Here is a 26785-nt window from a genome sequence, read left to right as displayed (position 1 = left end):
ACACACACACTTACACAAACACACTGACTCACGCACACACACACGCGCACATGGACACACACACGCACAGAACAAAGTGTAGTCCGGATCACAGCTAAATGGAATGGTTAAGAGCACCAAGGATTGGTAGTGACTAACGTGTGATTGTCAGTGCTGAGCACAGAACACAACAACGTGTTATTGTCAGTGCTGAGCACAGAACACAACAACGTGTGATTACTCAAAGTGTTGTAAGAAAATAGTTCACTCTCCGGAGCACGCAGTAACCATATGAAAACAAAGATGTCTACCTTCCTCATAGAGATTACACAATGTTCAAAGTCAAAGAGTGTACTACAATAGTTTACAGTCCGGCGAACACAGTAGCCTAACCGTTGGAGAACGATGCAGCGTGTGACGTCTGAGGTCAGAGGTCGAGGATAACGTTGTCCGGGGTCTCCTGTGTGAACCTGCTTGTCCATTATTCTGAAACGATGAATGCGATTGGTCCATTATTCTGAAACGATGAATGCGATTGGTCCATTATTCGAATATGTCGAATGCAAGTTGTCTTAAGCGTAAATGCGGTTAGTCCATTATTCTGAAATGTCGAATGCGATTGGTCCATTATTCTGAAATGTCGAATGCAATTGGTCCATCAAAGTCAAACGTTGAATGCGATTGGTCCGTTATTTTGATTTGTTGAATGCGATTGGTCAATTATTCTGAAACGTTGAATGCGATGTCTTCCACCTCTATTTTGTGTAAAGTTCCTCAAAAATGACCACAGAAAATGCATGCCTTTGAAACAGAGAACAAGGTACATCGCACACAAGACAAATGAATAAAACAATTCAGGCCGGACCACAGCCTATTGGTGAGTCGTACCTTTCTCACCTGTGACAGAGAAGATGGTCGTACCTTTCTCACCTGAGACAGAGACGGTGGTCGTACCTTTCTCATCTGAGACAGAGATGATGGTCGTACCTTTCTCACCTGTGACAAAGATGGTGGTCGTACCTTTCTCACCTGAGACAGAGATGGTGGTCGTACCTTTCTCACCTGAGACAGAGATGGTGGTCGTACCTTTCTCACCTGTGACAGAGATGGTGGTCGTACCTTTCTCACATGTGACAGAGATGGTGGTCGTACCTTTCTCACCTGAGACAGAGATGGTGGTCGTACCTTTCTCACCTGAGACAGAGATGGTGGTCGTACCTTTCTCACCTGAGACAGAGATGGTGGTCGTACCTTTCTCACCTGAGACAGAGATGGTGGTCGTACCTTTCTCACCTGAGACAGAGATGGTGGTCGTACCTTTCTCACCTGAGACAGAGATGATGGTCGTACCTTTCTCACCTGAGACAGAGATGGTGGTCGTACCTTTCTCACCTGAGACAAAGATGGTGGTCGTACCTTTCTCACCTGTGACAGAGATGGTGGTCGTACCTTTCTCACCTGTGACAGAGATGGTGGTCGTACCTTTCTCACCTGAGACAGAGATGATGGTCGTACCTTTCTCACCTGAGACAAAGATGGTGGTCGTACCTTTCTCACCTGTGACAGAGATGATGGTCGTACCTTTCTCACCTGAGACAGAGACGGTGGTCGTACCTTTCTCATCTGAGACAGAGATGGTGGTCGTACCTTTCTCACCTGTGACAGAGATGCGGGCCATAACCTCGATATTTCCCAGGGAGTTGCTGGCTCGACACAGGTAGTTCCCGTCGTCCTGGTCCTGCACGTTGCTGATCCGTAACGTGCCGTCTGCAGACACCGTCACCCGCCCGCTCGCCTCGTCCAGCTGTACACACACCACACAGGATAAGGAGAAGAATAAGGCGGCAAACACAATGACTTCATTTTGGAGTTCAACCTTTGGAGGCCATTTTATCAACAACCACACAACGTATCGCGCTGTTCGGCTTATGACAGCTATACGTGTTGCATGTTAACAATTGCCTTTATCGCGCTGTTCGGCTTATGACAGCTATACGTGTTGCATGTTAACAATTGCCTTTATCGCGCTGTTCGGCTTATGACAGCTATACGTGTTGCATGTTAACAATTGCCTTTATCGCGCTGTTCGGCTTATGACAGCTATACGTGTTGCATGTTAACAATTGCCTTTATCCAGGTTCACAATAGTTTGAAATTTGAATGATGAAGGTATGATAATGACCGACCTCCCATGGTCGCCAATACTGCCGAATGATGAAGGTATGATAATGGCCGACCCCCCATGGTCGCCAATACTGCCGAATGATGAAGGTATGATAATGGCCGATCCCCCATGGTCGCCAATACTGCCGAATGATGAAGGTATGATAATGGCCGATCCCCCATGGTCGCCAATACTGCCGAATGATGAAGGTATGATAATGACCGACCCCCCCATGGTCGCCAATACTGCCGAATGACTCCAATGCATATAGCCTAGCGGCGAGTTCAAAGGAGACCCACCTGTCCCCACAACCTGCTCCACACCACGGTGGGCGGGGGGTTGCCCGTGACAACGCACTGCAGGGTGGCGGTCCCTCCCCTCTCCACCTCCTCGTTGCTAGGTGAGACCTGGACGAAGGGACCGCCTGGAAAAGAAACAAATGCCGGATCAATACGTCAACGAGATACTTATTGAAAAGAAATCCGTCTGGAGATATTATCTGGGCGAATTCACATGCAAAGTCTCGTAAACATTATATGCTAGGTCATTTTCTGGGAATCCCTGTGCATGCTCACACACACACACACACACACACATACACACACACCGTCACACACACACACACACACACGCGCGCTCGCACACTCACACACACAAACACGCACACACACACGCACACACACACACGCACACACACACGCGCGCGCGCACACACACAAACACGCACACACACACGCACCCACACACACGCACACACACACGCACACACACACACGCACGAGCTTACATAAATTCTATCTTTGTCTCGATTCCCAGTCTGCCGAAATACGATAAGTCAAATATAAAATCAACAGGAAAAATCCCACAACTGCCCCACAGTGTCGCCTGTATCACATGTTGTCAACACCACTTGGCGATCCAGGTGTTACCTACTGATCCAAGTGTTACCTACTGATCCAGGTGTTACCTACTGATCCAAGTGTTTCTTCTGACATGTGACGACATAAAAGCTTCCGGTACAGACTAAAACGTACTCATTAAAAACACCTTAATTTTGTTTTTTAATATAAATGACGAAATGCCATTCAAACTATAAATGTCCACTTGTTCAACTAGGACAACAATGTCACATTACATTTTACCAAATATTTAGATAATTAAACTATAAAAAAAATATATATATTTTTGCGAAAAATTAATTAGAAAAAAGGGGGAGAACTCCGCTTGTCGAAGATTTTATCGTACGTTTACAGTGACGCATTCAGCTGATTCCCAGTCATTCTAAGACAATGTCGTTAGTTAAAGTACTGTTGACAAGTTTCGGCATTTGTTAACTATCCAAACTGTGCACTACATTCAAGGCGGTACGTAACTCTCGAACAAGCTAATCGTGTATTAATTTCAGCAGCAACATCATTATCTAAGAAAGCGTTTTTGACAAGAGAAAACTATACATGAAACTGTAGGCATTCTGTTTTATTAATTTGTTGTTGTTCAAATCCAGTAATTGATGCAGGGAAGAGAACTAGCTTCACGCATGTATATTGTTATGCGGAAGGTCTCGGCTAAAGAAAAAAGGCAAGAGCAGGATTGAGTTGGAAAATTGGTGTTTTTTGATGAAAACGTCGTGGTCAAGGGTTAAACAGCGTACACACCTCGCCCTGAATATCTTGCATATTTTCCCTCGGGTAGAGTTTCAGAGGCTCGGTAATAGGCTGGGTAATACCTGAAACTCGAGGGAAAATATGCACGATATTCAGAACTCGGAGTGTGTAACCTATATGTATTTAGGCCGCCAGTCGAGACTACAAAATAGTGCATGTTTTTGTGCGTTCAAACATAAAAACTAACAAGAGGCGAAGCCTTCAAGGCTCACGTAAGAAATCGACAAACAGTAACACAAACTCAATCACTCCGTCACACATACACACACACACACACACACACACACAGTAAGCATAGGTGACACTGTCCAAGAAAGCGAGACACTATATCTAGATCTGTCTGTCTGCATGTAGCCTACTTACAGGGACACGACTGCCAACTAGGATCGGCCCGCTCAAAATAACAAGGACCGAGACTTTCAGTAATTCCTTCGCGTGACGTCTAACCCTCTTACGCCATAATGTGACATCTTCAAATGACGAAATGTTAAAGTTTCTACCACAGACATACACACGCACGCACGCACACACACACACACACACACACACGCACGCACAGACAGACAAAGTTATGATCGCATAGGCTACACTTACGTGAGCCAAAAAGGAATTCTAATCAAAATCCATCGATACATAAACGTTATTTGTATTTTTGACCAAAATATGACATTTTACACAGATCTCGACAGTCATCGTTCAACTCGACCGCTAGCGCGGTCTCGGAGGAACACTGACTGTCAAAATACAAATAACGTATATAGAATAACAAAACGTTCATGACCTTTTAACATATGTGACAAAACACAAACATTCGAAGACGCCAGACAGGCACGTGACAACACAAACACTCAATAACGTCAGTCAAAATGACACAACACAAAATCAAAGACTTCGATGACGTCACAGTCATGTGACTACAAAAGTGTTTCTTTCTTAACAATAATACAACGATGGTGATACAACATCGGATATGGATAGAAAAGGGGCAAGAAGAAACACTGACAATAATGACAATAATTTCCAACACATATAAACTCGCATCCAACTGTTCAACACAATTGGACAGTGCCAGACTCACCAAGGCCACAGTCGGGTCCCTGGAAGCCCTGGAAGCAGACGCAGTGACCGTTGATGCAGTGACCGTTGTCGTTACAGCTGGGCACGGCGCACCTGTGTTCGCGCAGACTGCAGTCCGTCCCCGTCCAGCCCTCGGCGCACCGACACCAGCCCCCAACCACCTCCCCCTGGCCGTTACACAACTCTGGACATTGGACTGGGGAACAACATGACGAGGTTTAGTTGCTAACACAGGGGCGGATCAGTTGCTTTGTAAGGGGGGGGGGGCACTTTGAATCGAAAGTGAATGTGATGGGCGCGAAGCGCCCGAATTTGCTAGGGGGGTCCGGGGGCATGCCCCCCCCCGGAAAAAAAATTTTGCCCAAACAAGCAAAATGGTGCCATCTGGTGCCATTTGAACTTAGAAATGGTCATAGAATCAGCATAGAAAAATCTTTTTTTTTCTTCTTCTTTTTTTTTTTTTTTTTTTTTGGGGGGGGGGGGCACGTGCCCCCTGTGCCCCCCCCCCCCCTCGTCCGCCCCTGTAACAGCGTCTGTGGCTTGAAGTATTGCTAATCTCCAACCTATGAAGAGGTTTAGTTGCAAACAGCTTTTGTGGCTTGAAGTATTTCTAATCTCCAACCTATGAAGAGGTTTAGTTGCAAACAGCGTCTGTGGCTTGAAGTATTGCTAATCTCGAACCTATGAAGAGGTTTAGTTGCAAACAGCTTCTGTGGCTTGAAGTATTGCTAATCTCGAACCTATGAAGAGGTTTAGTTGCAAACAGCTTCTGGGGTTGAAGAATTGGTCATCTCCAACCTGACCTTTATCAACCTCTAGGCGTTGGTCTGCGGTACAGGATCTAGAGCCATTCTTCATTCGTGGTTCTTTAATATTGAGGTCAGAAAAGCTACTGTGTAATGGTTCTTGGAATAAAGTACTAAGGGTTCTGCCATTTCCCCGGGCAAAGCCGGGTCGTGACTGCTAGTATATATAAGAATGGATGTAAGTGTTTGATTCCTTTCTCAGATCTATAATCAACCTGGGAGCTAAAGAAAGTAATTTTTGGGGTGAGTTATCTCCGTTGGTGATGAATCATAATCCCCTAAAGTGCACGGTTGTATTTTTTCATTCTCAACGATGCACAGTGAAAAACATCCAGGCAACCCGGGTCCTGACTGCTAGTATATATACAAATGAATGTTAGTGTCAGTATGTGTGTTAGTGTCAGTGTGTGTGTTAGTGTTAGTGTGTGTGTTAGTGTTAGTGTGTGTGTTAGTGTCAGTGTGTGTGTTAGTGTCAGTGTTAGTGTCAGTGTGTGTGTTAGTGTCAGTGTGTGTGTTAGTGTCAGTGTGTGTGTTAGTGTCAGTGTGTGTGTTAGTGTCAGTGTGTGTGTTAGTGTGTGTGTTAGTGTCAGTGTGTGTGTTAGTGTCAGTGTGTGTGTTAGTGTCAGTGTGTGTGTTAGTGTCAGTGTGTGTGTTAGTGTCAGTGTGTGTGTTAGTGTCAGTGTGTGTGTTAGTGTCAGTGTGTGTGTTAGTGTCAGTGTGTGTGTTAGTGTCAGTGTGTGTGTTAGTGTCAGTGTGTGTGTTAGTGTCAGTGTGTGTGTTAGTGTCAGTGTGTGTGTTAGTGTTAGTGTGTGTGTTAGTGTCAGTGTGTGTGTTAGTGTCAGTGTGTGTTAGTGTCAGTGTGTGTGTTAGTGTCAGTGTGTGTGTTAGTGTCAGTGTGTGTGTTAGTGTCAGTGTGTGTTAGAGTCAGTGTGTGTGTTAGTGTTAGTGTGTGTGTTAGTGTGTGTGTCAGTGTGTGTGTTAGTGTCAGTGTGTGTGTTAGTGTTAGTGTTAGTGTGTGTGTTAGTGTGTGTGTTAGTGTCAGTGTGTGTGTTAGTGTCAGTGTGTGTTAGTGTCAGTGTGTGTGTTAGTGTCAGTGTGTTAGTGTCAGTGTGTGTGTTAGTGTTAGTGTGTGTGTTAGTGTGTGTGTTAGTGTTAGTGTGTGTGTTAGTGTCAGTGTGTGTGTTAGTGTCAGTGTGTGTGTTAGTGTCAGTGTGTGTGTTAGTGTTAGTGTGTGTGTCAGTGTGTGTGTTAGTGTCAGTGTGTGTGTTAGTGTCAGTGTGTGTTAGTGTCAGTGTGTGTGTTAGTGTTAGTGTGTGTGTTAGTGTTAGTGTGTGTGTTAGTGTGTGTGTTAGTGTCAGTGTGTGTGTTAGTGTTAGTGTGTGTGTTAGTGTTAGTGTGTGTGTTAGTGTCAGTGTGTGTGTTAGTGTGTGTGTTAGTGTCAGTGTGTGTGTTAGTGTTAGTGTGTGTGTTAGTGTTAGTGTGTGTGTTAGTGTCAGTGTGTGTGTCAGTGTGTGTGTTAGTGTTAGTGTGTGTGTTAGTGTCAGTGTGTGTGTTAGTGTCAGTGTGTGTGTTAGTGTCAGTGTGTGTGTTAGTGTTAGTGTGTGTGTTAGTGTTAGTGTGTGTGCTAGTGTGAGTGTGTGTGTGTGTGTGTGTGTGTGTGTTAGTGTTAGTGTTAGTGTCAGTGTGTGTGTTAGTGTCAGTGTGTGTGTTAGTGTTAGTGTGTGTGTTAGTGTCAGTGTGTGTGTTAGTGTTAGTGTGTGTGTTAGTGTCAGTGTGTGTGTTAGTGTGTGTGTTAGTGTCAGTGTGTGTGTTAGTGTTAGTGTTAGTGTTAGTGTTAGTGTGTGTGTTAGTGTTAGTGTTAGTGTTAGTGTGTGTGTTAGTGTCAGTGTGTGTGTTAGTGTTAGTGTGTGTGTTAGTGTTAGTGTGTGTGTTAGTGTCAGTGTGTGTGTTAGTGTTAGTGTGTGTGTTAGTGTTAGTGTGTGTGTTAGTGTCAGTGTGTGTGTTAGTGTTAGTGTGTGTGTTAGTGTCAGTGTGTGTGTTAGTGTCAGTGTGTGTGTTAGTGTCAGTGTGTGTGTTAGTGTCAGTGTGTGTGTTAGTGTGTGTGTTAGTGTCAGTGTGTGTGTTAGTGTCAGTGTGTGTGTTAGTGTCAGTGTGTGTGTTAGTGTCAGTGTGTGTGTTAGTGTCAGTGTGTGTGTTAGTGTTAGTGTTAGTGTTAGTGTCAGTGTGTGTGTTAGTGTTAGTGTGTGTGTTAGTGTTAGTGTCAGTGTGTGTGTTAGTGTCAGTGTGTGTGTTAGTGTTAGTGTGTGTGTTAGTGTCAGTGTGTGTGTTAGTGTCAGTGTGTGTGTTAGTGTCAGTGTGTGTGTTAGTGTCAGTGTGTGTGTTAGTGTGTGTGTTAGTGTCAGTGTGTGTGTTAGTGTCAGTGTGTGTGTTAGTGTCAGTGTGTGTGTTAGTGTCAGTGTGTGTGTTAGTGTCAGTGTGTGTGTTAGTGTTAGTGTTAGTGTTAGTGTTAGTGTGTGTGTTAGTGTTAGTGTTAGTGTTAGTGTTAGTGTTAGTGTATGTGTTAGTGTCAGTGATAGTGTTAGTGTTAGTGTGTGTGTTAGTGTCAGTGTGTGTGTTAGTGTTAGTGTGTGTGTTAGTGTCAGTGTGTGTGTTAGTGTGTGTGTTAGTGTCAGTGTGTGTGTTAGTGTTAGTGTCAGTGTGTGTGTGTTAGTGTGTGTGTTAGTGTTAGTGTGTGTGTTAGTGTGTGTGTTAGTGTCAGTGTGTGTGTTAGTGTTAGTGTGTGTGTTAGTGTCAGTGTGTGTGTTAGTGTCAGTGTGTGTGTTAGTGTGTGTGTCAGTGTGTGTGTTAGTGTCAGTGTGTTAGTGTCAGTGTGTGTGTTAGTGTCAGTGTGTGTGTTAGTGTCAGTGTGTGTGTTAGTGTCAGTGTGTGTGTTAGTGTCAGTGTGTGTGTGTGTTAGTGTGTGTGTTAGTGTCAGTGTGTGTGTTAGTGTCAGTGTGTGTGTTAGTGTCAGTGTGTGTGTTAGTGTCAGTGTGTGTGTTAGTGTCAGTGTGTGTGTTAGTGTCAGTGTGTGTGTTAGTGTCAGTGTGTGTGTTAGTGTCAGTGTGTGTGTTAGTGTCAGTGTGTGTGTTAGTGTCAGTGTGTGTGTTAGTGTCAGTGTGTGTGTTAGTGTCAGTGTGTGTGTTAGTGTCAGTGTGTGTGTTAGTGTCAGTGTGTGTGTTAGTGTCAGTGTGTGTTAGTGTCAGTGTGTGTGTTAGTGTCAGTGTGTGTGTTAGTGTTAGTGTGTGTGTTAGTGTCAGTGTGTGTTAGTGTCAGTGTGTGTGTTAGTGTTAGTGTGTGTGTTAGTGTGTGTGTCAGTGTGTGTGTTAGTGTCAGTGTGTGTGTCAGTGTGTGTGTTAGTGTGTGTGTTAGTGTGTGTGTTAGTGTCAGTGTGTGTGTTAGTGTCAGTGTGTGTTAGTGTCAGTGTGTGTGTTAGTGTCAGTGTGTTAGTGTCAGTGTGTGTGTTAGTGTCAGTGTGTGTGTTAGTGTTAGTGTTAGTGTTAGTGTGTGTGTTAGTGTCAGTGTGTGTGTTAGTGTCAGTGTGTGTGTTAGTGTCAGTGTGTGTGTTAGTGTCAGTGTGTGTGTCTGTGTGTGTGTTAGTGTCAGTGTGTGTGTTAGTGTCAGTGTGTGTTAGTGTCAGTGTGTGTGTTAGTGTTAGTGTGTGTGTTAGTGTGAGTGTGTGTGTGTGTGTGTGTGTTTTAGTGTGTGTGTTAGTGTGAGTGTGTGTGTTAGTGTGTTTTTGTGTTTGTGTGAGTGTGTGTGTACGTGTGTGTGTTAGTGTCAGTGTGTGTGTTAGTGTTAGTGTGTGTGTTAGTGTTAGTGTGTGTGTTAGTGTCAGTGTGTGTGTCAGTGTGTGTGTTAGTGTTAGTGTCAGTGTTAGTGTCAGTGTGAATGTTAGTGTCAGTGTGTGTGTTAGTGTCAGTGTGTGTGTTAGTGTCAGTGTGTGTGTTAGTGTTAGTGTGTGTGTTAGTGTCAGTGTTAGTGTCAGTGTGTGTGTTAGTGTTAGTGTCAGTGTTAGTGTCAGTGTGTGTGTTAGTGTCAGTGTGTGTGAGTGTGTGTGTTAGTGTCAGTGTGTGTGTTAGTGTTAGTGTGTGTGTTAGTGTCAGTGTGTGTGTTAGTGTGTGTGTGTTAGTGTCAGTGTGTGTGTTAGTGTTAGTGATAGTGTTAGTGTTAGTGTGTGTGTTAGTGTTAGTGTGTGTGCTAGTGTGTGTGTTAGTGTCAGTGTGTGTGTTAGTGTTAGTGTGTGTGTTAGTGTTAGTGTGTGTGTTAGTGTTAGTGTGTGTGTTAGTGTTAGTGTGTGTGTTAGTGTTAGTGTGTGTGTTAGTGTCAGTGTGTGTGTTAGTGTTAGTGTGTGTGTTAGTGTCAGTGTGTGTGTTAGTGTCAGTGTGTGTGTTAGTGTCAGTGTGTGTGTTAGTGTCAGTGTGTGTGTTAGTGTGTGTGTTAGTGTCAGTGTGTGTGTTAGTGTCAGTGTGTGTGTTAGTGTCAGTGTGTGTGTTAGTGTCAGTGTGTGTGTTAGTGTCAGTGTGTGTGTTGTGTTAGTGTTAGTGTTAGTGTCAGTGTGTGTGTTAGTGTCAGTGTGTGTGTTAGTGTTAGTGTCAGTGTGTGTGTTAGTGTCAGTGTGTGTGTTAGTGTTAGTGTGTGTGTTAGTGTCAGTGTGTGTGTTAGTGTCAGTGTGTGTGTTAGTGTCAGTGTGTGTGTTAGTGTCAGTGTGTGTGTTAGTGTGTGTGTTAGTGTCAGTGTGTGTGTTAGTGTCAGTGTGTGTGTTAGTGTCAGTGTGTGTGTTAGTGTCAGTGTGTGTGTTAGTGTCAGTGTGTGTGTTAGTGTTAGTGTTAGTGTTAGTGTCAGTGTGTGTGTTAGTGTCAGTGTGTGTGTTAGTGTTAGTGTCAGTGTGTGTGTTAGTGTCAGTGTGTGTTAGTGTTAGTGTGTGTGTTAGTGTCAGTGTGTGTGTTAGTGTTAGTGTGTGTGTTAGTGTCAGTGTGTGTGTTAGTGTGTGTGTTAGTGTCAGTGTGTGTGTTAGTGTTAGTGTCAGTGTGTGTGTGTTAGTGTGTGTGTTAGTGTTAGTGTGTGTGTTAGTGTGTGTTTTAGTGTCAGTGTGTGTGTTAGTGTTAGTGTGTGTGTTAGTGTCAGTGTGTGTGTTAGTGTCAGTGTGTGTGTTAGTGTCAGTGTGTGTGTTAGTGTCAGTGTGTGTGTTAGTGTTAGTGTGTGTGTTAGTGTCAGTGTGTGTGTTAGTGTCAGTGTGTGTGTTAGTGTTAGTGTGTGTGTTAGTGTCAGCGTGTGTGTTAGTGTTAGTGTGTGTGTTAGTGTCAGTGTGTGTGTTAGTGTCAGTGTTAGTGTCAGTGTGTGTGTTAGTGTCAGTGTGTGTGTTAGTGTTAGTGTGTGTGTTAGTGTCAGTGTGTGTGTTAGTGTCAGTGTGTGTGTGTGTTAGTGTCAGTGTGTGTGTTAGTATCAGTGTGTGTGTTAGTGTCAGTGTGTGTGTTAGTGTCAGTGTGTGTGTTAGTGTCAGTGTGTGTGTCAGTGTGTGTGTTAGTGTCAGTGTGTGTGTTAGTGTCAGTGTGTGTGTTAGTGTCAGTGTGTGTGTTAGTGTCAGTGTGTTAGTGTCAGTGTGTGTGTTAGTGTGTGTGTTAGTGTCAGTGTGTGTGTTAGTGTCAGTGTGTGTGTTAGTGTGTGTGTTAGTGTCAGTGTGTGTGTTAGTGTGTGTGTTAGTGTCAGTGTGTGTGTTAGTGTTAGTGTGTGTGTTAGTGTCAGTGTGTGTGTTAGTGTCAGTGTGTGTGTTAGTGTTAGTGTTAGTGTGTGTGTTAGTGTGTGTGTTAGTGTCAGTGTTAGTGTGTGTGTTAGTGTCGTGTGTTAGTGTTAGTGTGTGTGTTAGTGTCAGTGTGTGTGTTAGTGTCAGTGTGTGTGTTAGTGTTAGTGTCAGTGTGTGTGTTAGTGTGTGTGTTAGTGTTAGTGTCAGTGTGTGTGTTAGTGTGTGTGTTAGTGTTAGTGTTAGTGTGTGTGTTAGTGTGTGTGTTAGTGTTAGTGTGTGTGTTAGTGTCAGTGTGTGTGTTAGTGTCAGTGTGTGTGTTAGTGTCAGTGTGTGTGTTAGTGTCAGTGTGTGTGTTAGTGTCAGTGTGTTAGTGTCAGTGTGTGTGTTAGTGTCAGTGTGTGTGTCAGTGTCAGTGTGTGTGTTAGTGTCAGTGTGTGTGTTAGTGTGTGTGTTAGTGTCAGTGTGTGTGTTAGTGTCAGTGTGTGTGTTAGTGTTAGTGTGTGTGTTAGTGTTAGTGTGTGTGTTAGTGTCAGTGTGTGTGTTAGTGTCAGTGTTAGTGTCAGTGTGTGTGTTAGTGTCAGTGTGTGTGTTAGTGTTAGTGTTAGTGTCAGTGTGTGTGTTAGTGTTAGTGTCAGTGTGTGTGTTAGTGTTAGTGTCAGTGTGTGTGTTAGTGTTAGTGTGTGTGTTAGTGTCAGTGTGTGTGTTAGTGTGTGTGTTAGTGTCAGTGTGTGTGTCAGTGTCAGTGTGTGTGTTAGTGTTAGTGTGTGTGTTAGTGTGTGTGTTAGTGTTAGTGTGTGTGTTAGTGTTAGTGTCAGTGTGTGTGTTAGTGTCAGTGTGTGTGTTAGTGTTAGTGTTAGTGTTAGTGTGTGTGTTAGTGTCAGCGTGTGTGTTAGTGTCAGTGTGTGTGTTAGTGTCAGTGTGTGTTAGTGTTAGTGTGTGTGTTAGTGTTAGTGTGTGTGTTAGTGTTAGTGTGTGTGTTAGTGTTAGTGTGTGTGTTAGTGTTAGTGTCAGTGTGTGTGTTAGTGTTAGTGTCAGTGTGTGTGTTAGTGTTAGTGTTAGTGTCAGTGTGTGTGTTAGTGTCAGTGTGTGTGTTAGTGTTAGTGTCAGTGTGTGTGTTAGTGTTAGTGTTAGTGTTAGTGTGTGTGTTAGTGTCAGTGTGTGTGTTAGTGTTAGTGTTAGTGTTAGTGTGTGTGTTAGTGTGTGTGTTAGTGTCAGTGTGTGTGTTAGTGTCAGTGTCAGTGTGTGTGTTAGTGTTAGTGTCAGTGTGTGTGTTAGTGTGTGTGTTAGTGTCAGTGTTAGTGTTAGTGTGTGTGTTAGTGTCAGTGTGTGTGTTAGTGTCAGTGTGTGTGTTAGTGTCAGTGTGTGTGTTAGTGTCAGTGTGTGTGTTAGTGTTAGTGTGTGTGTTAGTGTTAGTGTGTGTGTTAGTGTCAGTGTGTGTGTTAGTGTTAGTGTGTGTGTTAGTGTCAGTGTGTGTGTTAGTGTTAGTGTGTGTGTTAGTGTCAGTGTGTGTGTTAGTGTCAGTGTGTGTGTTAGTGTCAGTGTGTGTGTTAGTGTCAGTGTGTGTGTTAGTGTCAGTGTGTGTGTCAGTGTGTGTGTTAGTGTCAGTGTGTGTGTTAGTGTCAGTGTGTGTGTTAGTGTCAGTGTGTGTGTTAGTGTCAGTGTGTGTGTTAGTGTCAGTGTGTGTGTTAGTGTCAGTGTGTGTGTTAGTGTCAGTGTTAGTGTCAGTGTGAATGTTAGTGTCAGTGTGTGTGTTAGTGTCAGTGTGTGTGTTAGTGTTAGTGTGTGTGTTAGTGTTAGTGTGTGTGTTAGTGTCAGTGTGTGTGTTAGTGTGTGTGTTAGTGTCAGTGTGTGTGTTAGTGTCAGTGTGTGTGTTAGTGTCAGTGTTAGTGTCAGTGTGTGTGTTAGTGTCAGTGTGTGTGTTAGTGTTAGTGTGTGTGTTAGTGTTAGTGTGTGTGTTAGTGTCAGTGTGTGTGTTAGTGTCAGTGTTAGTGTCAGTGTGTGTGTTAGTGTCAGTGTGTGTGTTAGTGTTAGTGTTAGTGTTAGTGTCAGTGTGTGTGTTAGTGTCAGTGTGTGTGTTAGTGTTAGTGTGTGTGTTAGTGTCAGTGTGTGTGTTAGTGTCAGTGTCAGTGTGTGTGTTAGTGTCAGTGTGTGTGTCAGTGTCAGTGTGTGTGTTAGTGTCAGTGTGTGTGTTAGTGTCAGTGTCAGTGTGTGTGTTAGTGTCAGTGTGTGTGTTAGTGTCAGTGTGTGTGATAGTGTGTGTGTTAGCGTGTGTGTTAGTGTGTGTGTTACTGTGTGTGTTACTGTGTGTGTTAGTGTGTGTGTTAGTGTGTGTGTTACTGTGTGTGTTACTGTGTGTGTTAGTGTGTGTGTTACTGTGTGTGTTAGTGTGTGTGTGTGTTAGTGTCAGTGTGTGTGTTAGTGTCAGTGTGTGTGTTAGTGTCAGTGTGTGTGTTAGTGTTAGTGTCAGTGTTAGTGTCAGTGTGTGTGTTAGTGTCAGTGTGTGTGTTAGTGTTAGTGTGTGTGTTAGTGTCAGTGTGTGTGTTAGTGTTAGTGTGTGTGTTAGTGTCAGTGTGTGTGTTAGTGTGTGTGTTAGTGTCAGTGTGTGTGTTAGTGTTAGTGATAGTGTTAGTGTTAGTGTGTGTGTTAGTGTTAGTGTGTGTGTTAGTGTGTGTGTTAGTGTCAGTGTGTGTGTTAGTGTTAGTGTGTGTGTTAGTGTTAGTGTGTGTGTTAGTGTCAGTGTGTGTGTTAGTGTTAGTGTGTGTGTTAGTGTCAGTGTGTGTGTTAGTGTCAGTGTGTGTGTTAGTGTCAGTGTGTGTGTTAGTGTCAGTGTGTGTGTTAGTGTCAGTGTTAGTGTCAGTGTGTGTGTTAGTGTCAGTGTGTGTGTTAGTGTGTGTGTTAGTGTCAGTGTGTGTGTTAGTGTCAGTGTGTGTGTTAGTGTTAGTGTTAGTGTTAGTGTCAGTGTGAATGTTAGTGTCAGTGTGTGTGTTAGTGTTAGTGTCAGTGTGTGTGTTAGTGTCAGTGTGTGTGTTAGTGTTAGTGTGTGTGTTAGTGTCAGTGTGTGTGTTAGTGTTAGTGTGTGTGTTAGTGTCAGTGTGTGTGTTAGTGTCAGTGTGTGTGTTAGTGTTAGTGTGTGTGTTAGTGTCAGTGTGTGTGTTAGTGTCAGTGTGTGTGTTAGTGTCAGTGTGTGTGTTAGTGTCAGTGTGTGTGTTAGTGTCAGTGTGTGTGTTAGTGTCAGTGTGTGTGTTAGTGTCAGTGTGTGTGTTAGTGTCAGTGTGTGTGTTAGTGTCAGTGTGTGTTTTAGTGTCAGTGTGTGTGTTAGTGTGTGTGTTAGTGTCAGTGTGTGTGTTAGTGTCAGTGTGTGTGTTAGTGTCAGTGTGTGTGTTAGTGTCAGTGTGTGTGTTAGTGTCAGTGTGTGTGTTAGTGTTAGTGTCAGTGTTAGTGTCAGTGTGAATGTTAGTGTCAGTGTGTGTGTTAGTGTTAGTGTCAGTGTGTGTGTTAGTGTCAGTGTGTGTGTTAGTGTTAGTGTGTGTGTTAGTGTCAGTGTGTGTGTTAGTGTGTGTGTTAGTGTCAGTGTGTGTGTTAGTGTGTGTGTTAGTGTTAGTGTGTGTGTTAGTGTTAGTGTTAGTGTGTGTGTGTGTTAGTGTTAGTGTTAGTTAGTGTTTGTATTAGTGTGTGTGTTAGTGTCAGTGTGTGTGTTAGTGTTAGTGTGTGTGTTAGTGTCAGTGTGTGTGTTAGTGTCAGTGTGTGTGTTAGTGTCAGTGTGTGTGTTAGTGTCAGTGTGTGTGTTAGTGTTAGTGTGTGTGTTAGTGTTAGTGTGTGTGTTAGTGTCAGTGTGTGTGTTAGTGTTAGTGTGTGTGTTAGTGTCAGTGTGTGTGTTAGTGTTAGTGTGTGTGTTAGTGTCAGTGTGTGTGTTAGTGTCAGTGTGTTAGTGTCAGTGTGTGTGTTAGTGTCAGTGTGTGTGTTAGTGTTAGTGTGTGTGTTAGTGTCTGTGTGTGTGTTAGTGTCAGTGTGTGTGTTAGTGTCAGTGTGTGTGTTAGTGTCAGTGTGTGTGTTAGTGTCAGTGTGTGTGTTAGTGTCAGTGTGTGTGTCAGTGTGTGTGTTAGTGTCAGTGTGTGTGTTAGTGTCAGTGTGTGTGTTAGTGTCAGTGTGTGTGTTAGTGTCAGTGTTAGTGTCAGTGTGTGTGTTAGTGTGTGTGTTAGTGTCAGTGTGTGTGTTAGTGTCAGTGTGTGTGTTAGTGTGTGTGTTAGTGTCAGTGTGTGTGTTAGTGTGTGTGTTAGTGTCAGTGTTAGTGTTAGTGTGTGTGTTAGTGTCAGCGTGTGTGTTAGTGTCAGTGTGTGTGTTAGTGTTAGTGTCAGTGTGTGTGTTAGTGTGTGTGTTAGTGTTAGTGTTAGTGTGTGTGTTAGTGTCAGTGTGTGTGTTAGTGTTAGTGTGTGTGTTAGTGTCAGTGTGTGTGTTAGTGTCAGTGTGTGTGTTAGTGTTAGTGTCAGTGTGTGTGTTAGTGTGTGTGTTAGTGTTAGTGTCAGTGTGTGTGTTAGTGTGTGTGTTAGTGTTAGTGTTAGTGTGTGTGTTAGTGTGTGTGTTAGTGTTAGTGTGTGTGTTAGTGTCAGTGTGTGTGTTAGTGTCAGTGTGTGTGTTAGTGTCAGTGTGTGTGTTAGTGTCAGTGTGTGTGTTAGTGTCAGTGTTAGTGTCAGTGTGTGTGTTAGTGTCAGTGTGTGTGTCAGTGTCAGTGTGTGTGTTAGTGTCAGTGTGTGTGTTAGTGTGTGTGTTAGTGTCAGTATGTGTGTTAGTGTCAGTGTGTGTGTTAGTGTTAGTGTGTGTGTTAGTGTTAGTGTGTGTGTTAGTGTTAGTGTGTGTGTTAGTGTTAGTGTCAGTGTGTGTGTTAGTGTCAGTGTGTGTGTTAGTGTTAGTGTCAGTGTGTGTGTTAGTGTTAGTGTCAGTGTGTGTGTTAGTGTTAGTGTCAGTGTGTGTGTTAGTGTTAGTGTTAGTGTCAGTGTGTGTGTTAGTGTGTGTGTTAGTGTCAGTGTGTGTGTTAGTGTGTTAGTGTTAGTGTGTGTGTTAGTGTGTGTGTTAGTGTCAGTGTGTGTGTTAGTGTTAGTGTCAGTGTGTGTGTTAGTGTCAGTGTGTGTGTTAGTGTTAGTGTTAGTGTTAGTGTGTGTGTTAGTGTCAGTGTGTGTGTTAGTGTTAGTGTGTGTGTTAGTGTTAGTGTTAGTGTTAGTGTCAGTGTTAGTGTCAGTGTGTGTGTTAGTGTTAGTGTCAGTGTTAGTGTCAGTGTGTGTGTTAGTGTCAGTGTGTGTGTTAGTGTCAGTGTGTGTGTTAGTGTTAGTGTGTGTGTTAGTGTCAGTGTTAGTGTCAGTGTCAGTGTGTGTGTTAGTGTCAGTGTGTGTGTTAGTGTTAGTGTCAGTGTGTGTGTTAGTGTCAGTGTGTGTTAGTGTTAGTGTGTGTGTTAGTGTCAGTGTGTGTGTTAGTGTTAGTGTGTGTGTTAGTGTCAGTGTGTGTGTTAGTGTTAGTGTCAGTGTCAGTGTGTGTGTTAGTGTTAGTGTCAGTGTGTGTGTTAGTGTTAGTGTTAGTGTGTGTGTTAGTGTGTGTGTTAGTGTCAGTGTGTGTGTTAGTGTCAGTGTGTGTGTTAGTGTCAGTGTGTGTGTTAGTGTCAGTGTGTGTGTTAGTGTCAGTGTGTGTGTTAGTGTCAGTGTGTGTGTTAGTGTTAGTGTGTGTGTTAGTGTTAGTGTGTGTGTTAGTGTCAGTGTGTGTGTTAGTGTTAGTGTGTGTGTTAGTGTCAGTGTGTGTGTTAGTGTTAGTGTGTGTGTTAGTGTCAGTGTGTGTGTTAGTGTCAGTGTGTGTGTTAGTGTCAGTGTGTGTGTTAGTGTCAGTGTGTGTGTTAGTGTCAGTGTGTGTGTCAGTGTGTGTGTTAGTGTCAGTGTGTGTGTTAGTGTCAGTGTGTGTGTTAGTGTCAGTGTGTGTGTTAGTGTCAGTGTGTGTGTTAGTGTCAGTGTGTGTGTCAGTGTCAGTGTGTGTGTTAGTGTCAGTGTGTGTGTTAGTGTGTGTGTTAGTGTCAGTATGTGTGTTAGTGTTAGTGTGTGTGTTAGTGTGTGTGTTAGTGTTAGTGTTAGTGTGTGTGTTAGTGTCAGTGTGTGTGTTAGTGTCAGTGTTAGTGTCAGTGTGTGTGTTAGTGTCAGTGTGTGTGTTAGTGTCAGTGTGTGTGTTAGTGTTAGTGTTAGTGTTAGTGTGTGTGTTAGTGTCAGTGTGTGTGTTAGTGTCAGTGTGTGTGTTAGTGTCAGTGTGTGTGTTAGTGTCAGTGTGTGTGTCAGTGTCAGTGTGTTAGTGTTAGTGTGTGTGTTAGTGTCAGTGTGTGTGTTAGTGTTAGTGTTAGTGTTAGTGTGTGTGTTAGTGTTAGTGTTAGTGTGTGTGTTAGTGTGTGTGTTAGTGTCAGTGTGTGTGTTAGTGTCAGTGTCAGTGTGTGTGTTAGTGTTAGTGTCAGTGTGTGTGTTAGTGTCAGTGTGTGTGTTAGTGTCAGTGTGTGTGTTAGTGTCAGTGTGTGTGTTAGTGTCAGTGTGTGTGTTAGTGTCAGTGTGTGTGTTAGTGTCAGTGTGTGTGTTAGTGTCAGTGTTAGTGTCAGTGTGTGTGTTAGTGTTAGTGTCAGTGTGTGTGTTAGTGTCAGTGTGTGTGTTAGTGTTAGTGTTAGTGTTAGTGTTAGTGTCAGTGTGTGTGTTAGTGTCAGTGTCAGTGTGTGTGTTAGTGTTAGTGTTAGTGTGTGTGTTAGTGTAAGTGTGTGTGTTAGTGTGTGTGTGTGTTAGTGTGTGTGTTAGTGTTAGTGTGTGTGTTAGTGTTAGTGTTAGTTAGTGTAAGTGTGTGTGTTAGTGTTAGTATGTGTGTTAGTGTGTGTGTTAGTGTGTGTGTGTGTGTGTGTTAGTGTGTGTGTCAGTGTCAGTGTGTGTGTTAGTGTCAGTGTGTGTGTTAGTGTCAGTGTGTGTGTTAGTGTCAGTGTGTGTGTCAGTGTCAGTGTCAGTGTGTGTGTTAGTGTCAGTGTGTGTGTTAGTGTCAGTGTCAGTGTGTGTGTTAGTGTCAGTGTCAGTGTGTGTGTTAGTGTCAGTGTCAGTGTGTGTGTTAGTGTCAGTGTGTTAGTGTCAGTGTGTTAGTGTCAGTGTGTTAGTGTCAGTGTGTGTGTTAGTGTCAGTGTGTGTGTCAGTGTCAGTGTGTGTGTCAGTGTCAGTGTGTGTGTTAGTGTCAGTGTGTGTGTTAGTGTCAGTGTGTGTGTTAGTGTCAGTGTGTGTGTTAGTGTCAGTGTCAGTGTGTGTGTTAGTGTCAGTGTGTGTGTTAGTGTCAGTGTCAGTGTGTGTGTTAGTGTTAGTGTCAGTGTGTGTGTTAGTGTTAGTGTTAGTGTGTGTGTTAGTGTCAGTGTGTTAGTGTCAGTGTGTTAGTGTCAGTGTGTTAGTGTCAGTGTGTGTGTTAGTGTCAGTGTGTGTGTCAGTGTCAGTGTGTGTGTTAGTGTTAGTGTGTGTGTTAGTGTGTGTGTTAGTGTCAGTGTGTTAGTGTCAGTGTGTGTGTCAGTGTCAGTGTGTGTGTGAGTGTCAGTGTGTGTGTTAGTGTCAGTGTGTGTGTTAGTGTGTGTGTTAGTGTCAGTGTGTGTGTTAGTGTTAGTGTGTGTGTTAGTGTGTGTGTTAGTGTCAGTGTGTGTGTTAGTGTCAGTGTGTGTGTTAGTGTTAGTGTGTGTGTTAGTGTTAGTGTGTGTGTTAGTGTCAGTGTTAGTGTCAGTGTGAATGTTAGTGTCAGTGTGTGTGTTAGTGTTAGTGTGTGTGTTAGTGTCAGTGTGTTAGTGTCAGTGTGTGTGTCAGTGTCAGTGTGTGTGTTAGTGTCAGTGTGTGTGTTAGTGTCAGTGTGTGTGTTAGTGTGTGTGTTAGTGTCAGTGTGTGTGTTAGTGTTAGTGTGTGTGTTAGTGTGTGTGTTAGTGTCAGTGTGTGTTAGTGTCAGTGTGTGTGTTAGTGTTAGTGTGTGTGTTAGTGTCAGTGTCAGTGTTAGTGTCAGTGTGTGTTAGTGTCAGTGTGTTAGTGTGAGTGTGTTAGTGTCAGTGTGTTAGTGTCAGTGTGTGTGTTAGTGTCAGTGTGTGTGTCAGTGTCAGTGTGTGTGTTAGTGTTAGTGTGTGTGTTAGTGTCAGTGTGTGTGTTAGTGTCAGTGTGTGTGTTAGTGTCAGTGTGTGTTAGTGTCAGTGTGTTAGTGTGTCAGTGTGTGTGTTAGTGTCAGTGTGTTAGTGTCAGTGTGTGTGTTAGTGTTAGTGTCAGTGTGTGTGTTAGTGTGTGTGTTAGTGTTAGTGTGTGTGTTAGTGTCAGTGTGTGTGTTAGTGTCAGTGTGTGTGTTAGTGTCAGTGTGTGTGTTAGTGTCAGTGTGTGTGTTAGTGTCAGTGTGTGTGTTAGTGTCAGTGTGTGTGTTAGTGTCAGTGTGTGTGTTAGTGTCAGTGTGTGTGTTAGTGTTAGTGTGTGTGTTAGTGTCAGTGTGTGTGTTAGTGTTAGTGTGTGTGTTAGTGTCAGTGTGTGTGTTAGTGTGTGTGTTAGTGTCAGTGTGTGTGTTAGTGTCAGTGTTAGTGTCAGTGTGTGTGTTAGTGTCAGTGTGTGTGTTAGTGTTAGTGTGTGTGTTAGTGTCAGTGTGTGTGTTAGTGTGTGTGTTAGTGTCAGTGTGTGTGTTAGTGTCAGTGTGTGTGTTAGTGTCAGTGTGTGTGTTAGTGTCAGTGTGTTAGTGTCAGTGTGTTAGTGTCAGTGTGTTAGTGTCAGTGTGTTAGTGTCAGTGTGTGTGTTAGTGTCAGTGTGTGTGTTAGTGTCAGTGTGTGTGTTAGTGTCAGTGTGTTAGTGTCAGTGTGTTAGTGTCAGTGTGTTAGTGTCAGTGTGTTAGTGTCAGTGTGTGTGTTAGTGTCAGTGTGTTAGTGTCAGTGTGTGTGTTAGTGTCAGTGTGTTAGTGTCAGTGTGTGTGTTAGTGTCAGTGTGTGTGTTAGTGTCAGTGTGTGTGTTAGTGTTAGTGTGTGTGTTAGTGTCAGTGTTAGTGTCAGTGTGTGTGTTATTGTCAGTTTGTGTGTTAGTGTTAGTGTGTGTGTTAGTGTCAGTGTTAGTGTCAGTGTGTGTGTTAGTGTCAGTGTGTGTGTTAGTGTCAGTGTGTGTGTTAGTGTCAGTGTGTGTGTTAGTGTCAGTGTGTGTGTTAGTTTATAAGGCGGAAGTGACCTCCCCTTGTACACAATAGGCCCTCAGATGAAGCCTACGGACAGACTAGAATAGAACATGCACATAACACAGAAGGTCTGCACAGCACACTCACACACAGCAATACAGCACACCGTCTTGTACCTCCTTCTGCCCTGCCGAAGTCGGGGTATCCTTTTTAATCCACCGAACATTAATATCCACAGCCATGTGTGTCTCCTGCCTCCGAACACACACGCCACAGAGCTCGACTCGATGTGCGCAGTTTCGTATAAAAATTATTTTCCAAATTTCCCCACTGTGTTTTATAAAATAATCATATTATGAAAGCACATACATTCTTATCTTAGTTATTATGTATTCATTGTTAGCAAACATCGGCATTATTCATGTTTTACTTTAAACGCAATCATTGTTATTTATAGATCACAGGCACTTGATGTAAGTAGGTCACACACGTGTAAATGTTGTGCCCAGTCCTTGTTTTTGTTTCTGTTATTATTTTAGTTAGCAGGTCTAGTTGAGCACGTATTAAGTATCATGTACCCACTACTAGTCATTGTGCATTTTAGTTAATGGACTGATGATGTCATTTGTATGGAGTCGACGCACGTGCGAGGATATGTATGTGTGGGAGGGGGGGGGGGGGGCGCGGGAGATGGAAGCTTGCTGTATGTTATGTAATGTATATATTGTGTGTGATACGTGGAAATGTGATACTATTTATTTGCATGTATGATACAGGTACAAATGTGATAATTGTAGGCTTATACTAGTGATTACTGTGTGTGATACATGAAATGTGATATGAATGCTGTTTTTATATGTTATACTCTTATTTTCTCCCAAGCGCAAGACAAATTCTTCTATGAAAATTGAAGCCAATAAAATTTGAGTTGAGTTGAGTTGAGTTGAGTAGTGTCAGTGTGTGTGTTAGTGTTAGTGTGTGTGTTAGTGTCAGTGTTAGTGTCAGTGTGTGTGTTAGTGTCAGTGTGTGTGTTAGTGTCAGTGTGTGTGTTAGTGTCAGTGTGTGTGTTAGTGTCAGTGTGTGTGTTAGTGTTAGTGTGTGTGTTAGTGTCAGTGTGTGTGTTAGTGTCAGTGTGTGTGTTAGTATCAGTGTGTGTTTGTGTTAGTGTGTGTGTTAGTGTCAGTGTGTTAGTGTCAGTGTGTTAGTGTCAGTGTGTTAGTGTCAGTGTGTTAGTGTCAGTGTGTGTGTTAGTGTCAGTGTGTGTGTTAGTGTCAGTGTGTGTGTTAGTGTTAGTGTGTGTGTTAGTGTCAGTGTGTGTGTTAGTGTCAGTGTGTGTGTTAGTGTGTGTGTTAGTGTCAGTGTGTGTGTTAGTGTGTGTGTTAGTGTCAGTGTGTTAGTGTCAGTGTGTTAGTGTCAGTGTGTGTGTTAGTGTCAGTGTGTTAGTGTCAGTGTGTGTGTTAGTGTTAGTGTCAGTGTGTGTGTTAGTGTGTGTGTTAGTGTTAGTGTGTGTGTTAGTGTCAGTGTGTGTGTTAGTGTCAGTGTGTGTGTTAGTGTCAGTGTGTTAGTGTCAGTGTGTTAGTGTCAGTGTGTGTGTTAGTGTCAGTGTGTTAGTGTCAGTGTGTGTGTTAGTGTTAGTGTCAGTGTGTGTGTTAGTGTGTGTGTTAGTGTTAGTGTGTGTGTTAGTGTCAGTGTGTGTGTTAGTGTCAGTGTGTGTGTTAGTGTCAGTGTGTTAGTGTCAGTGTGTGTGTTAGTGTGTGTGTTAGTGTCAGTGTGTGTGTTAGTGTTAGTGTGTGTGTTAGTGTCAGTGTGTGTGTTAGTGTCAGTGTGTGTGTTAGTGTCAGTGTGTGTGTTAGTGTCAGTGTGTGTGTTAGTGTCAGTGTGTGTGTTAGTGTCAGTGTGTGTGTTAGTGTGTGTGTTAGTGTCAGTGTGTGTGTTAGTGTTAGTGTGTGTGTTAGTGTCAGTGTGTGTGTTAGTGTCAGTGTGTGTGTGTGTGTGTGTGTGAGTGTGTGTGTATGTGTCAGTGTGTGTGTTAGTGTCAGTGTGTGTGTTAGTGTCAGTGTGTGTGTTAGTGTTAGTGTTAGTGTGTGTGTTAGTGTGTGTGTTAGTGTCAGTGTGTGTGTTAGTGTCAGTGTGTGTGTTAGTGTTAGTGTTAGTGTGTGTGTTAGTGTGTGTGTTAGTGTCAGTGTGTGTGTTAGTGTCAGTGTGTGTCTGTGTTAGTGTCAGTGTGTGTTTTAGTGTCAGTGTGTGTGTTAGTGTGTGTGTTAGTGTCAGTGTGTGTGTTAGTGTCAGTGTGTGTGTGTGTTAGTGTCAGTGTGTGTGTGTTAGTGTGTGTTAGTGTCAGTGTGTGTGTTAGTGTCAGTGTGTGTGTTAGTGTCAGTGTGTGTGTTAGTGTGTGTGTTAGTGTCAGTGTGTGTGTTAGTGTCAGTGTGTGTGTTAGTGTCAGTGTGTGTGTTAGTGTGTGTGTTAGTGTCAGTGTGTGTGTTAGTGTCAGCGTGTGTGTTAGTGTTAGTGTGTGTGTTAGTGTCAGTGTTAGTGTGTGTGTTAGTGTCAGTGTGTGTGTTAGTGTCAGTGTGTGTGTTAGTGTTAGTGTGTGTGTTAGTGTCAGTGTTAGTGTCAGTGTGAATGTTAGTGTCAGTGTTAGTGTCAGTGTGAATGTTAGTGTCAGTGTGTGTGTTAGTGTCAGTGTGTGTGTTAGTGTCAGTGTGTGTGTTAGTGTCAGTGTGTGTGTTAGTGTGTGTGTTAGTGTCAGTGTGTGTGTTAGTGTCAGTGTGTGTGTTAGTGTCAGTGTCAGTGTGTGTGTTAGTGTCAGTGTGTTAGTGTCAGTGTGTTAGTGTCAGTGTGTTAGTGTCAGTGTGTGTGTTAGTGTCAGTGTGTGTGTCAGTGTCAGTGTGTGTGTTAGTGTTAGTGTGTGTGTTAGTGTGTGTGTTAGTGTCAGTGTGTTAGTGTCAGTGTGTGTGTCAGTGTCAGTGTGTGTGTTAGTGTCAGTGTGTGTGTTAGTGTCAGTGTGTGTGTTAGTGTGTGTGTTAGTGTCAGTGTGTGTGTTAGTGTTAGTGTGTGTGTTAGTGTGTGTGTTAGTGTCAGTGTGTGTGTTAGTGTCAGTGTGTGTGTTAGTGTCAGTGTGTGTGTCAGTGTCAGTGTGTGTGTTAGTGTTAGTGTGTGTGTTAGTGTCAGTGTGTTTGTGTGTGTGTGTGTTAGTGTCAGTGTGTGTGTTAGTGTCAGTGTTAGTGTCAGTGTGTGTGTTAGTGTCAGTGTGTGTGTTAGTGTCAGTGTATGTGTTAGTGTCAGTGTGTGTGTTAGTGTCAGTGTGTGTGTTAGTGTTAGTGTCAGTGTTAGTGTTAGTGTTAGTGTCAGTGTGTGTGTTAGTGTGTGTGTTAGTGTCAGTGTGTGTGTTAGTGTCAGTGTGTGTGTTAGTGTCAGTGTGTGTGTTAGTGTTAGTGTCAGTGTGTGTGTTAGTGTTAGTGTGTGTGTTAGTGTTAGTGTGTGTGTTAGTGTTAGTGTGTGTGTTAGTGTGTGTGTTAGTGTCAGTGTGTGTGTTAGTGTCAGTGTGTGTGTTAGTGTCAGTGTGTGTGTTAGTGTGTGTGTTAGTGTCAGTGTGTGTGTTAGTGTCAGTGTGTGTGTTAGTGTCAGTGTGTGTGTTAGTGTCAGTGTGTGTGTTAGTGTTAGTGTGTGTGTTAGTGTCAGTGTGTGTGTTAGTGTCAGTGTGTGTGTTAGTGTTAGTGTGTGTGTTAGTGTTAGTGTGTGTGTTAGTATCAGTGTGTGTGTTAGTGTCAGTGTGTGTGTTAGTGTTAGTGTGTGTGTTAGTATCAGTGTGTGTTTGTGTTAGTGTGTGTGTTAGTGTCAGTGTGTGTGTGTTAGTGTGTGTGTTAGTGTTAGTGTTCTTTCTTTCTTTATTTGGTGTTTAACGTCGTTTTCAACCACGAAGGTTATATCGCGACGAGTTAGTGTTAGTGTGTGTGTGTTAGTGTTAGTGTTAGTGTGTGTGTGTGTGTTAGTGTGTGTGTGTGTTAGTGTTAGTGTTAGTGTTTGTGTGTGTGTGTCTGTGTGTGTGTGTGTTTGTGTGTGTGTGTGTGTGTGTGTGTGTGTGTGTCTGTGGTCGCCATATATACCTCAGAGATGGCTAGAAGCAGAAACAAGATAATTTGCATGCAAACTGCCTATGAGCCCTTTAAAACCACCAGTACCTTTGAAAGCACCCGTCCCCTTAAAAATTCTAGTCCCCTTAAAAGCGCAAGATCCCTTAAAAGTACCAGTTCCCCTGGAAGTATTAATCCCTCTTGAAAGCAGTCCCCATTATAGGCACCCTCCCCTTTAAAGCATCCATCGCCTTGAAAGCACCGGTCCCTTTGAAAGCATCGGTTCCCTTGGAAGCAATTGCCCCCTTAAAAGCTTTAAAATGTTGGTTCCCTAAGAAGCACCAGTCCTCTTCAAAGCAACAGTTCCCTTGAAAGCAATGGCCCCCTTAAAAGCTTGAAAGTGTTGGTTCCCTAAGAAGCACCACAGTCCCCTTCAAAGCAACAGTTCCCTTGAAAGCAATGGCCCCCTTAAAAGCTTGAAAGTGTTGGTTCCCTAAGAAGCACCAGTCCCCTTCAAAGCAACAGTTCTCTTGAAAGCAATGGTCCCCTTAAACGCTTGAAAGCAGCGGTTCCCTAAAAAGCACCAGCTTGGGTGTGATTTATTTTTTTGCCAAGATTATTTATGGAATCAGAAAATATCAAGCTATCATTTTTTAATCTGTTGTTCATATTTCAATTTTGATTAGAATGTTTTTAGCTTTTATTGAATCCATTTATGAATGTTAAAGCTTTTCAAACGAAACGCAATGCAACAGTCCGGATTGAGTCAAAGACTGTTTTAATACAAATCAATCCATTTGGTCAAGACATGAGGTCGGAACAGTGCTGCCCCACTTACAAACACAGGACCAAAAAACATGTCGACCTTGCTCTACGTTTCGTTGCCTTGACCTACCTCCTTGCCCGCTGGGTAGCGCTGAGGACGCGGCTGGACACGCGAGGAGGACGACTGACCACACCACCACCAACCACAACGACGACATTCTTGACGATGAGCTAGGGTGAGCGGACAGGACAGGGTGAAGTGCGGTGTAGACACTGTCACGGTCACTGTCACACGTCTGAAGCACGGGCACCACACACCTCGCCATGGCCAGGTCACGTGTGTCTTAACAGTGGGCGCCGAGAGTTAGTTTGAAAGAAACACTTGCAGTGAGCCCAGTCTACCAACTGGAAGGTCACTTGTACTTGAGTCGGAATGTGCGATTTGTGGAAGCGTGAGCCGGCAGTGTGCTCAGAGCTGACAAAACGGTTGCCGGACGCAGACAATGGGTAGAATTAAAAGCGATTACTGCAATCTGTGCATGTCCCCCACCCCCTCCCCCCGAGAACAAAGGTCACGAGAGAAGGGGAAATTAGTTGGCTAACTGCCACACAACATTTCAACCAAGCAATTACAACATGTTCACTTGCGTTTGTAATGTCAAAGTGCTAAGTATCAGCAGTTGAGTACCTCACAAAAGCACAATATGTCATGCAAAAATTACATCCGGGCCACAAGGGACAGCTGATACTACAGAAAACGTGCGCCGTATTATGTACAGTGCCGCGTGCTGCCCGCATACCGGGTGTACGTCTTTTAAAAATACATGCCGGGTGTACGCCCTTAAAAACATGCAAGGTGTACGCCCTTAAAAACATGAAAGGTGTACGCCCTTAAAAACACGCCCTTAGCGCTGACTGTCTAAGCGTCCTCCAACACTAACTGGGATGATGTGCAAAGGACTCCTGTCTCTCAGCTACGGCTAGCTGAGTTAACTCTATCCGAACTCTCACGGTAAAACAATTTACAGCAGATTTACAAGTGAACTACTTTGCCTATTGTAATATTACAACTAAGACGTCAATTTGAATTGCTATGTATGAACTTAAAAAACGTCAAGATTACCTTTGACATTCCCCGTTATTACACAAACAAGGAACAGATACAGATCGGTTCCGTGTATAATTGCTACTTTTATTAGTATAAACAACGGTGTTGTTATTCGGGATGTGTCTTGGTACCGGTTTTTGAAGCATCAAATATCTTTAAAACATTTTAAAACATTGTGTCGTCACAAGGTGGCAAATCCCTCTGTGTGTGAGAAGGCTTAACT

General features: G+C 43.4%; 1 protein-coding gene across 4 annotated transcripts; it reads right to left on the bottom strand.

The window, feature by feature from the left end:
• LOC138958910 (uncharacterized) lies at positions 1-25901 on the bottom strand. Of its 4 annotated transcripts, none has more exons than XM_070330280.1 (5): positions 25585-25901; positions 4886-5080; positions 2443-2567; positions 1627-1783; positions 1-465 (listed from the first exon to the last, which is right to left on the bottom strand). In XM_070330280.1, exons 1-5 carry the CDS (start codon positions 25778-25780, stop codon positions 461-463), a joined length of 678 nt encoding a protein of 225 aa, XP_070186381.1. In that variant the 5' UTR covers positions 25781-25901; the 3' UTR covers positions 1-460. The 4 variants fall into 4 exon arrangements, with proteins under 4 accessions (XP_070186381.1, XP_070186454.1, XP_070186512.1 ...); XM_070330353.1 differs by having other exon boundaries at positions 1-496; positions 1636-1783; XM_070330411.1 differs by having other exon boundaries at positions 1636-1783.
• Between the last annotated feature and the right edge of the window lie 884 nt (positions 25902-26785).

This window comes from Littorina saxatilis, linkage group LG1, assembly GCF_037325665.1.
Source record: "Littorina saxatilis isolate snail1 linkage group LG1, US_GU_Lsax_2.0, whole genome shotgun sequence".
In the NCBI taxonomy this organism is placed as follows: domain Eukaryota; kingdom Metazoa; phylum Mollusca; class Gastropoda; order Littorinimorpha; family Littorinidae; genus Littorina; species Littorina saxatilis.
This window is presented reverse-complemented; position numbering and strand designations above follow the sequence as displayed.